At 40.2% G+C, this 12,219-nt stretch overlaps 1 protein-coding gene across 1 annotated transcript in view; it reads right to left on the bottom strand.

Annotated features, from left to right (window-relative positions):
- Positions 1-1,387: 1,387 nt before the first annotated feature.
- The window catches only part of LOC138961385 (CD5 antigen-like), a 12,838-nt gene continuing 2,006 nt past the window's right edge, over positions 1,388-12,219 (bottom strand). The window contains exons 3-9 of the mRNA XM_070333001.1: positions 10,794-10,996; positions 9,888-10,053; positions 6,219-6,400; positions 5,557-5,651; positions 4,339-4,429; positions 3,216-3,417; positions 1,388-1,524 (exon numbers count right to left, since the gene is read on the bottom strand). Coding sequence (XP_070189102.1) covers positions 1,494-1,524; positions 3,216-3,417; positions 4,339-4,429; positions 5,557-5,651; positions 6,219-6,400; positions 9,888-10,053; positions 10,794-10,996 — 970 coding nt within the window. The 3' untranslated portion in view covers positions 1,388-1,493. The remainder of the gene's footprint in view (positions 1,525-3,215; positions 3,418-4,338; positions 4,430-5,556; positions 5,652-6,218; positions 6,401-9,887; positions 10,054-10,793; positions 10,997-12,219) is intronic.

Raw genomic sequence — 12,219 nt, forward strand, 5'->3', positions numbered from 1 at the left:
CCGTTATTTGTCAACACGTTTGTTAAGTCCATACGATTTTGGTTGCGCATCCTGAAAATGCCTAGTCATCGATTGCCACAGAAAGCTTATAAAATGCTGCTTTATTTACACGAACAAAATAAAAGAACATGGGCGTCATCAGTTTGCTATGTGCTATACAAATACGGCTTTGACCAAGTTTGGATTCAACAAGGCGTTGGAAATGAAAATGCGTTCATAACGGAATTCAAGAACAGACTAGTCACATTATACAAGCAAAAGTGGATAGAAACCGTACAAAGTAAAGAACGATTCCTTTTCTGTAGCACTTTCAAGTCAGCCTTATCTATGTCTTCATACTTAAATGACCTGAAGCACGTCAAAGCAAGAAACTGCCTGATTAGGTTAAGACTTGGTGTCTCGCCACTCAAAGTGCACCGATTACGACACATTCGGTCGTCAACAGCTGTAGATTACTTGTGTCCATTCTGCGCAAACGAGACCGAAGATGAAATTCATTTTGTTTTGAAATGTCCAAAATATGCTGATATTCGTGAGTACTACATACCTGCAAAATATTACAACCGTCCATCAAGCTTTAAACTGGCGCTACTTCTAGCGACACCAAACAGATCAATATTACTTAGACTTGCAACCTTCATCATGAACGCGTTTAAAATACGCAGTGAGTGGGTACACTGAATATAAGATATTGCACGATCTTGTTTTATGTGTATGCTATTTTTGTTGTTTTTGTCGATTGCTTAAAAAAATAGTAATAATGTTTTGGTTTTTGAAAACGTTAATGTGATGCTATGTATCAGGGATGCAACGATTATGCATATAACTGCTTGCAGATTTGCGTGTGAAAGGGCATGTGAAGGGATAGATGGAGGGATGAATAGATGGATGACGGATGAATGGTTGGACAGACAGACGGATGATTAGATGGATGGAGGACAGAGGGACATGAGATGGATAGAAGGATGGATGGATGGATGGATGGATGGTTGGCTGGATGGATGGATGGATGGATGGACGGAAGGATGACAGAGAGACATGAGTGAAGTGCGACAGAGACTGGATTTTGTGCTGATGCATTACTGTCCTTTTTCAAACGTTTTGCTGTTGTAAATGCCTGTTTCCACTGTCGCCATGTCGACTGTCATTACGATGATGATGATTTTTATTATGATTAATATTACTATGATTATTTTTCATGAAGCATGAATGTTGAAACTTTGTACACCCCCAATTGAAATGGGCCCAAGGCTTAATCAATAAACCATCCAGACTCCAGACTCCAGACTCTCTCTCTCTCTCTCTCTCTCTCTCTCTCTCTCTCACTCTTTCTCTCTCTCTCTCTCTCTCTCTCTTACAGATCGTTCACTTCAAAAACAGTATCACATGACAATGCACAGTTGATTTATTTCTCCATTAAACGAAATCTTGCAGTAAGGAAGTGTTTCAAATGATCAGCGTTGTAACTGTGTTGCAGACGACGTTTGTCCTTTCTAGGGCAGGTAGTCACGAGCTCTGATTTTTCTGAAAAGGGAAAGAAATCTCAAATGTTATCTTTTGGGATAAGGAGCTCCTGAACATGCATGATACATATTACATACCTTCCTTGGCGACAACGTCTCCACAACGATCACCTGCCCACTGCGACCGCCCTAAAGGATCCCAGACATGTTTTTGCTACATATATAATTCACCTTTCTATAGCGACCACCTGTCTATAACGATCATTGTGGTCGGTCCCTTGGCTGGAACTTATAGACAGGTTTGACAGGTTAGCTTGGTTCTATTTCGGGCCAAGTACGTCCACAGTAAAGAAGCAGTTATGGTTCTGTCTCTAAGTCTTGATTAATGTGATTTCGAGTGATTCAAACTGGTCAACCTGAGCATGGTACAGTGGTCCCTGCCATTAATGGTCACCCTTGGGACCAGCCAAAAGTGTCCCTACATCGCAGGTGGCCTTTTATAACAGGTACAGTTTGGTTCAAACTATGGACGCAGGTAGAACAGGTGCTTTGCTTTTTTATTGAGAGATGTGTTTTTATCAGATGGGGCCTTACTTATTTATTTATATTTATTTACGAGGATTAATATCGCGCACTTATCTCACCACACAAGGCGACTCAAGGCGCATGTTACCTATTAATGCCGTGTGAGATGGAATTTTTTACACAATATATCACTCATTCACATCGGCCAGTAGATCGACAGCCATTTCGGCGCTGTATCCACTTTTCACGGCCTATTATTCCAAGTCACACGGGTATTTTGGTAGACATTTAATATCTACGCCTATACAATTTTGCCAGTAAAGACCCGTTTGTCAATCGTGGGATCTTTAACGTGCATACCCCAATGTAGTGTACACGAAGGGACCTCGGTTTTTCATCTCATCCGAAAGACTAGCACTTGAACCCACCACCAAGGAAAGGAAAGGGGGGGAGAAAATTGCTAACGCCCTGACCCAGGGTCGAACTCGCAACCTTACTCTGCAAGTACAATAGTAGAGTAGTGACATAGACATTGATTATTATTTAACGTCTTTATGCTATTGTTGCCTGCATTGCTGCATACTGGTGCTTAGAGAAAACGTCCCATGTGTGTAAACATAAAAATAGACATCCTATCTTATCTTATCTTATCCGACCTTACATTTACCTTACCTCACCTCACCTCACCTCACCTTACCTTACCTTACCTTACCTTACCTTACCTTCCCCTACCTTACCTTGGCTTATCGTATCTTATCTTACCTTACCTTACATCGCTTTACCTCACCTTACCTTACCATCTCACCTCACCTTACCTTACCTTACCTCACCTCACCTTATCTTACCTTACCTTACATCGCTTTACCTCACCTTACCTTACCATCTCACCTTACCTTACCTCACCTTACTTTATCTTATCTTACCTTACCTTACCTTACCTTAGCTTACCTTACCTTACCTTATCTTACCTTACCTTACATCGCTTTATCTCATTTTTACCTTACCTTACCTTACCTTATTTCATCTTACCTTAGCTTACCTTAGCTTATCGTATGTTATTTTGCCTTACCTTACATCACTTTACCTCACCTTACCTTACCATCTAACCTCACCTCACTTTACCTCACTTTACCTTACCTTACCTTACCTTACCGCACCTCACCTTTCCTTTCCTTGTCTTACCTTACCTCATCGATGCCATACTAAGAGCCGGTAGTACCAACTTACCCGTGTTTTTGGCAGACGTAGTTCAACAACATGTCGCACTTTTCCTCCAACCATTGCTTATCCTCAGTGACCTTGACACACTCTTTTTCTGGGTCCTGGATATCCGGTAGAGTCCCTTTGTTGTAAACCGGTTTCCTTCTGTCCGTGTCGAAAATATAGTCCCCGCGTTCATCCTTCTTCAACCCAAGCCACAGGGATTCAACTGTTCAAAAACAAAGTTCGCATATTTTTTTACTTTATCAATGGTGTGGCAGCATTGCAGACTAATTTTGGCTACAACCAAATGGATAAAAAAATAAAATAAAAAACATAGTGTCCCGAATTAATGCTCTCCTTTTGCACTCAGAAGTTACGTCCCTTGAACTTGAAAACAGTTTCTAGAATGACTCGAATTTCGCAGTCAAAATTCTCGCTTTTTCCCACGATTTCGATTCATTTTCGACACAACGTGACTATGTCGAAATTCTATCCACCTGCAGGTACCCTGCAACAGCTTCCTTAAATTTGCGATACCATGTATTCTTGAAAACTACCAGCAAATGCTATCATTTTTAGACAGTCATGTCCGATAACATTTAACGCTCAGCAGCATATGAGTAATGACGCCTTAACGGTGCTGTTTTCGGGTAATTGTGGCCAAAATGATAACCGAAGCGATCCTCAGAGTAAGATTCCGCCATTCGGGCTTCAATGTTTACTGAGAATTTGCTTTTCGGTGCTTTTTTCAAGATATTGCGAATTATTAAAAGAAAGGTCATTTTTGAGGAGAACTCACTTTGATATGTTTAATTAAAATGTTAGTTTGTCTTGTTCATTTCTAATGCGATCAACAATAACAGTCCCGGTCTGACCGCTAAAACATTAAGCAGGTCACTCCCCTGTGAGTGAGTGAGTTGATGAAAAGTATTGTTTAACGCACTCACGATAAAACCATTAGGGCTATGTTCACGGGTTTGACCCCGACTTTAGATGGTAATAAAAAAATAAAATAAAAAAAGGGGCCACCGCAAGGGAGGGATGGTTGTTGCGCTCCAGCTCCTGGTCAACGAGGCTCCCGAGCCGGAGGTGGTTTCAAGTAGCGTCATGGAGTTGTGTATATGGTTGAGTGGTTTAATTGCCTCACCTGTTTTAGTCATGATGAGTTGGTTGACATAGGTGTTCTCTTCAAAATCTCTGATCTCCAGAAGGTGGCCATCCAGTTCTTGGCACTTTTTCTAAATGAACAAAGAACGGAGGTACAGTTTTCGTTTTTTCCTTTAATCTCAGGCCCTTTTACAACACACATAGAACATCGTCCCAAGCAAACACCGTATTTAAATCATCAACATGTATCTTCTTCTTCAGCGTTCCAGAATTGTCTGGTTAGCCTACGTGTGAGCCGGTTTACCCATTTGGGTTCCCCACACAAAACTCTGAGAGCATAGTCAGCTTCACTCCGCTTTCGTTGAGTAGGCATGCTGGGTATTTTCGTGTATCCATAACCCACCGAACTCTGACATGGATTACAGGATCTTTTTTGTGTGCACTTGGTCTTGTGCTTGCGTGTACGCACGAAGGGGGTTAAGTCACTAGCAGGTCTGCACATAACTTGACATGGGAGATCGGACAAATCTCCACGTTTAACCCACCAGTCAGCAGCGACCGGGATTCGAACTCACGACCTCCCGATTAGGAGGCCGACGTCTTACCACCTGTTAGGAAACGCTGCCGTTGCTGAACTTTGGTTCAGTTTTGTGTGTTGCATGTAGTTGACTTATTTGTACTTTGTGGGAAAGTACCGATATTATATTTTGTAAACACAATATTTATGTTTGAACGAGAATGCAGGTGAACTTTCTAGTCCTGTCAAAACAAGTTGTTTACCACGTTGTTTTGAGTAGTGGGTTCGTGGCGTTCGTTCGGATTAAGTGCGTCGGCGCTTTTGATGTACGTCACAGAGAACGTCACTGTTCTAGTCCATAGACGGCTCGTATAATGTAGTTGTATCATGTTCGGTCTGGAATATTCTCGAGATTGAGTATTTACTATATATGCCAGCGCGATTTGAATGTTAAAAAGCTTCTACTTTGAGTTCTGCTATGATGTGCAGTTGTATGTATGGAATGCTAAATAAATCCTCGAACTCAATTTGACGAGTTGTTTTCTGCTGCTGCGAAGACGGGCGACGTAGAATAAAAGAACAAAACTATACGACATTTGAGAACTTGTGGCAATCTCAAGTGTCGTGTAACACCACCACGCCACTGCGCCCGTCAACATGTATCAAAACGCGTGAAAGTTTTTTGATGCGACTAAGGTAAACATTGCCATCAACAACAAACAATTTGAATCCATTCTTTACCGTAGCGTTTTCCATTGACAGTTTTTCCTCGCTGAAGAAATAGCAGAAACCTTTGTGCTCCATGAAGTCTGGGGGGCATTGGGCCTGGATGCTCTCTGCAGACATTAACATGAGACACCAATAGATAACATGGGGGAAAAAATGATGAAGCAGGGAGAGTCAAGAAGTCTGTCTGTCTGTCTATCTGTCTGCCTGTGTCTATCTCTGTCTCTATCTTTATCTCTCTCTATCGCCCCATCTCTGTCTCTCTCTGTGTCTCTGTCTCTCTCTTTGTCTCTGCCTGTCTGTTTCTCTCTCTCTCTCTTTTCTCTCTCTCTCTCTCTCAATATCCTTCTCTCTCTGCCTCTCTCTCTCTCTCTTTCTCTCTCTCTTTCTCTCTCTCTCTCTTTCTCTCTCTCTCTCTCTATCTTTCTCTCTCTCTCTCTCTGCCTCTCTTTTTCTCCTCTCTATCCCTCTCTCTCTGCCTCTCTCTCTTTTCTCTTTCTCTCTCTCTCTCTCTTTCCCTCTCTCTGCCTCTCTCTCTCTCCTTCTTTCTCTCTCTCCTTCTTTCTCTCTCTTTCTCTCTCTCTCTCTCTTTTCTCTCTCTCTCTCTCTCTCTCTCTCTCTCTCTCTCTCTCTCTCTCTCTCTCTCTCTCTCTCTCTCTCTTCATTCAAACACTGACCGCTGAGACCAGGCTGACAGTCAATGCCCACGTCCTCATAATGGTGACAGCTGTGATGCCCCACGGGCCGGTGCTTGCAGAGGTCAAGGTCATACTCGACACCACTGCAGTGAAGGTCATCCAGAAGCACAGGACCTGTCTGTCCAGTGGAGTTATAGTCCTTGACCAATACAGGTTCAAATCTACGGTGACGCAAACAGACATGCATTTAGAAGAATGGAAGTCTAATCTAAGGATCTGTGTGCTGGTTCCAATCTACAGTAACGCAAACAAACAAACAACAAAACAATATTGCTAAGAATGGAATTCTTACATAAAGATCTCAGTACTGGTTCTAATCTACGGTGACGCAAACGAACAACCAAACGAACGAACAACCAAACAAACGAACAACCAAGCGAACGAACAACCAAACAACCAAACAAACGAACAACCAAACAAGCAAACAAACGAACAACCAAACAAACAAACAACAAAACAAACGAACAACCAAACAAACGAACAAACAAACAAACGAACAACCAAACAAACAACCAAATGAACGAACAACCAAACAAACAACCAAACGAACGAACAACCAAACAACCAAATGAACGAACAACCAAACAAACAACCAAACGAACGAACAACCAAACAAACAACCAAACGAACGAACAACCAAACAAACAACCAAACGAACGAACAACCAAACAAACAAGCAAAAACCAAAAACAAACATATTTTGAGAAGAACGGAAGTCTAATATGAAGATCTATTTATACCGGTGCACACACTCTAGTCAATCATCACAGACTTGAGCAGGCCTTTACATGGGATATGTGTTTTATTGCAGGTGAACAGATACACACAAGCATTGAGACTGGTAGCTTTGTACGATTTGTTTGCGCATTTACTTTTGTAAGTGAGCCCTACCTAGTAGGCTATGTCAATGTGCGAATGTAATTGAACCAAAAGATTCCAAATCTGCACAGAACGGTTGACTGTTGGTGTGTCCAAGCAGAGGGCTGCTCTTATCCCCCTGCAAAAGCCTGGACACAATAGTGGTGCTACACATGATCGTGTACACAGTAAAGCATAAACAAACAAACTAAACTATTGGACTTCCCAATGTGAGTTAAAATAGAACAAGGTGTAATCTCTATTGAAGTACGTTTAAGATTTTTAGCCACTTTGGGAAAACCACCCTAAAAAGTGCGTCCTGGCAGCAATTTGGACTCAACGTGTTTTTACATTTAGTCAAGTTTTGACTAAATGTTTTAACATAGAGGGGGGGAATCGAGACGAGGGTCGTGGTGTATGTGTGTGTGTGTGTGTGTGTGTGTGTGTGTGTGTGTGTGTGTGTGTGTGTGTGTGTGTGTGTGTGTGTGTGTAGAGCGATTCAGAGTAAACTACTGGACCGATCTGTATGAAATTTTTCATGAGAGTTCCTGGGTATGATATCCCCAGAATATTTTGAATTTTTTCGATAAATGTCTTAATCCTTTGATGACGTCATATCCGGCATTTTCTAAAAGTTGAGGCGGCACTGTCACACCCTCATTTTTCAATCAAATTGATTGAAATTTTGGCAAAGCAATCTTCGACGAAGGCCGGACTTTGGTATTGCATTTCAGCTTGGAGACTTAACATTTACTTGATGACTTTGGTCATTAAAAATCTGAAAATTATGAACATAAATTGGTAGAAATTGAGAATTTGTTCAGGTCCTGGTCCAGAAGAAATTTAACACCCTTTGGAAAAATAACAGTTATTAAGAGTTTGGCGCTGTCTAAGTTAACTCATCTGTTTATGAGTTTACCAGACCCTGATGATAAGTTTTTGTTTGATTTGAATAGGTTATTTTTTTCATTTCTATGGAATGGTAAGAAAGATAGAATAAAGAGAACAACAGCATATCAGTCGTTTGAAGAGGGTGGGCTTAAAATGGTGGATTTGAAATGCTTTTTGTCAGCTCTGAAGATATCATGGTTACAGCGAGTCCTTTGTTGTGAAGGAAAAGTAACTAAACTTCTGAAAGCTCTGTGTCCACTTGTACATAACATTCACAAGAGAGGAGGTGAGTTTGGAAACATATTGATGCAAAGAGTTCAGAATCCTCTCTGGAGAGATGTTTTCAAACATTACAAACATTTTGCATGCAAATGTGTCCCCATCTCCTTGAGTGATTTTGCTTCACAGCGTCTGTATTATGATGTACATATTTGCATAGATAAAAAGGTTATTTTTAACAGGAATTGGATGGAAAATGGCATTATTACAGTCGGTCACTTGATGAGAGCTGATGGGTTTTTGTCATATAACGATTTTAAATTGAAACATCCAAATTTACAACTGAATTTTGTTTTTTTCGAGGGCGTTATGCGCTCAGTTAAGAATTTTCATGAAAGACTAAAGTTAGATGCAGTTTTAAACAATGTTTTTCATATTGGTGATGATGTTGTATGGAAACAAATAGCTAAAGGTGGAGTAAAACATATATATACCCATCTTGTGAAAAATGATGGCAATCTACAGTGCATGGAAAAATGGGCTAATTTATTGAATTTTGATGTAAATGTTGGAAAGGTATTTCTGACAATAAGGCGAACTACACAAGACACATACCTAAGGTGGTTCCAATATAGAATACTATATAGAATTTTTCCCACTCAACGCCTGTTATTTTTGATGAAAATTTCCGACACATCACTATGTAGCTTTTGTACACAGGAAGAGGAAACCTTAATACATTTGTTTTGGGAGTGCACAAGAGTTAAGCTTTTTTGGTCTGATTTCACAGAATGGTTATGTCAAAATTTCACATATTGCAGTAATTTGAGTTTGTCAAAAGAGCTTGTCATTTTAGGGTATTTACACAACTTTCATACGGATGCTGTTTTTGATTTGTTTATTCTCCCCCCTCCCCTCCCCCAACCTCGGTTACCCCCCCCCTCCCCCCCACAACCTCAGCCCCCCCCCCTTCCATATCCCCTGTTTTTTCAACAACCCACCCTACTGTCTATGTCTGTGTCTTGTCTAGGTATGTACGTGTGTATACGCTTTGTTGATAAACTCGGTGTATGATGTATGTTATGCTGTGTTTATGTGCATATAAAGGAAATAAAATGTATAAAAAAAATATAAAAAAATAAAAAATCTGAAAATTGTAATTAAAATTATTTTTCTATAAAACGATCCAAAATTACGTTTATCGTATTTTGCATCATTTTCTGATTCAAAATACATATAATTATGTTATATTCGGATTCAAAACAAGCTCTGAAAATTAAAAATATAAAAATTATGATTAAAATGAAATTTCCGAAATCGATTTAAAAACAATTTCATCTTATTCCTTGTCCGTTCTTGTTTCAAAAAACATATAGATATGATATGTTTGGATTAAAACCACGTTCAGAGAGTTAAAAACAATTGAGATATTGAAAAGCGGGCTATCCTCCTCAGCGCAACCGCTACCGCGCTTTTCTGTATTGTTAATTTCACTGCCTTTGCCACGAGCGGTGGACAGACGATGCTAAGAGTGTACGGTCTTGCAGAAAAAATGCTTTGCGTTCAGTTTCATTCTGTGAGTTTGACTGAGCTTGACTAAATGTTGTCTTTTCGCCTTACGCGACTTGTTTCTTTTTTTTTTTAACTTCGCTTTTTGTTCCAATATAAAGAAAGACTGACCCTTTAATCATGTTCAGCATTCTGCAGGCAACAATTGCGTCTTTGGTGTCAAAATGGTCGTCACAGACAGTTCCCCATGTACTGTTGTTAACCTGTACCTCCAGTCGTCCCTTCGTGGGTCTGGATCCCCCGGACAGGCGGGCTGCTATCACCTTTAGCGCGGAATCTGAGGAGAACATAATGAAAAAGAAAAGCATGTCGGTATGATGTTAATGACAAACGACACTGACTGAATAAACCAAGACTTCTAGTCTAGGCCCTGTATTCCAAAGTAACATATCTGACGTCATAAGCAAAATCTCGTTGGAGAAGACTTCACGAAAAACATTGTGTCACTTCTCCCAGGAACTGTCAAACATTTACTAAAAGGAGGTCTCTCTCGGTGACTTCGTCGTATCATCAGAAAAAAAAATATAATCGTAAGGTGACCGCCAGGCTGTGCATATATCTTTGATGGATCTTCTGGCCAAAATATCAGGAGAATTCCACGTCGACTGGTAAAGTTATATCTAACAAGAACCGTGTTTTAAGATGACAAATGCAATTATGAACGTGTGAAGATAGATCCCTTTTTGGTTTTTTTAACGTGTGAGAATAGATTAAAGAAGAGGGTCCCGAATTCAAGAAATCTGATGAAAGGTACATAACTTTACATACAGTGAGAAATGTGGTAGTGTGGTGAAACAAATCGCGGTGAAAAGCAATCAAATTGACTTTAAATATTTAATTCATTCCTTAAAATGTAATTGCATGTTCAGAGGATATAACCACATTGTTGATGGACAGAGTTAATATTGAACACTTCTTGACCACGGGTGAAATGCTTTGAGTGTGTAGTTGCGTTGTGCATTAGAAACCTATACATGAGGATGAACTTTCTCTCTTTTATGGTATGTTCAAACCAACCTATACGTGCAGTCCTTGGTTTCATAGGCTCGCAGTCGATGCTGACGTCATTGTCGTGACGACATTCCATGTTGACGTCAGCCATGAGAGCGCCGGGGCAATGGAAGATGTCCTTCTCCGTTCCCATGCACATGAGATCGAAGTAGTAGATGGGTCCTTTCCCCTCCCCGTGATATGCCGCTCCTAGTACTACAGGGGTTTGCCTGAATGGAAAGACACCTAATGATCATTGTCGTCATCATTGTCGCCATCTTTGCCATCATCGTCAGCGGCACCAGCATCGTCATCATCAAAAGAACCGATCTCGGTATTATAATAATAATAATAAGAACATTTATATAGCGCTAAATCAAAAACTTTCGTTAAAAAGGCTTGCTCTAAGCGCTTGACATCTAAACTAAAACGTCATTCACACTCTTTACAATGATGTACAAGAACTTCATGTCACACTCTTTCATTCAGTATAGCACCATTCACACAGTTGTTATTCTGTACAAGACAATAAGTTAGTCTAACATTTAGAATGTTCATAAGATGAAAACAAGAGAAAACCAGACTGATTAAAACAACTGCTTAGTGCTAACAAAGCATGAATCTTAATGATAACGTAATACATGTTTAACTGTTAAGACCATAAAAAAAAAACCTATATGCTAAAATAACTTCGAACTTTTAAGAACTTCTTATAAGAGGTATTGTTGCTTACCTGTTCATCCTAATGAGAAAACGACGACGTTTCGGTTAAATTTGGATCACATTTTGTTCCTTCTTCCTTTACTTCTGCCTGTGTTCGTTTGTATCGTAATTCTTCATTTTTCCAACCTTTCTTTCTTTTCTTTTTGTTCGTTGCTGAAGGTTTATATCATTTTATACAGAAGTTACGAAAACAACGCATGATGACCAGACCCGCAGATCAGACTGGGTTTGCTAGCACAATTCAAAACATTGTAAATATCGTCGACAATTTAACGAAAAGCTATGTCTCCACGATGCCAATTTACCTCCCTTCATCACTTTCATTCGGTTTGATCAACTTTCTACGGTGTTCACGAATCATTTTGTAATGTTCGAATAAGACTCAAACTTTTCACGCGCACACCTGTCTTACCTCGTGTTAGTAACTCCGTTGTTCGGCGATACCATAACTTCTCTAATTGGGGAAGGGGCCCGAATATGGATCACTTTTTGTTTTATGCTGGTACTAGCTTGTTTTTTGCTAAGAAGTTTCATTTTGCGCTTGGTAGTTGGTCTCTCTTTAGTTAACCGATAAGCGTAACGTGCAAGTTATCCATGCGGGGAATGAAATCAGTTGTGTTGAGCGCTCTAACACCGTCACTTTGTCACAACAGGAGGTGGTCCATATCAGGAGCCGGTGTCACGAACTGAACAATCCCTCTCAATGCGGTCAATGCGCATGCGCCAATCT

This window comes from Littorina saxatilis, linkage group LG3 (assembly GCF_037325665.1).
Source record: "Littorina saxatilis isolate snail1 linkage group LG3, US_GU_Lsax_2.0, whole genome shotgun sequence".
NCBI lineage: Eukaryota > Metazoa > Mollusca > Gastropoda > Littorinimorpha > Littorinidae > Littorina > Littorina saxatilis.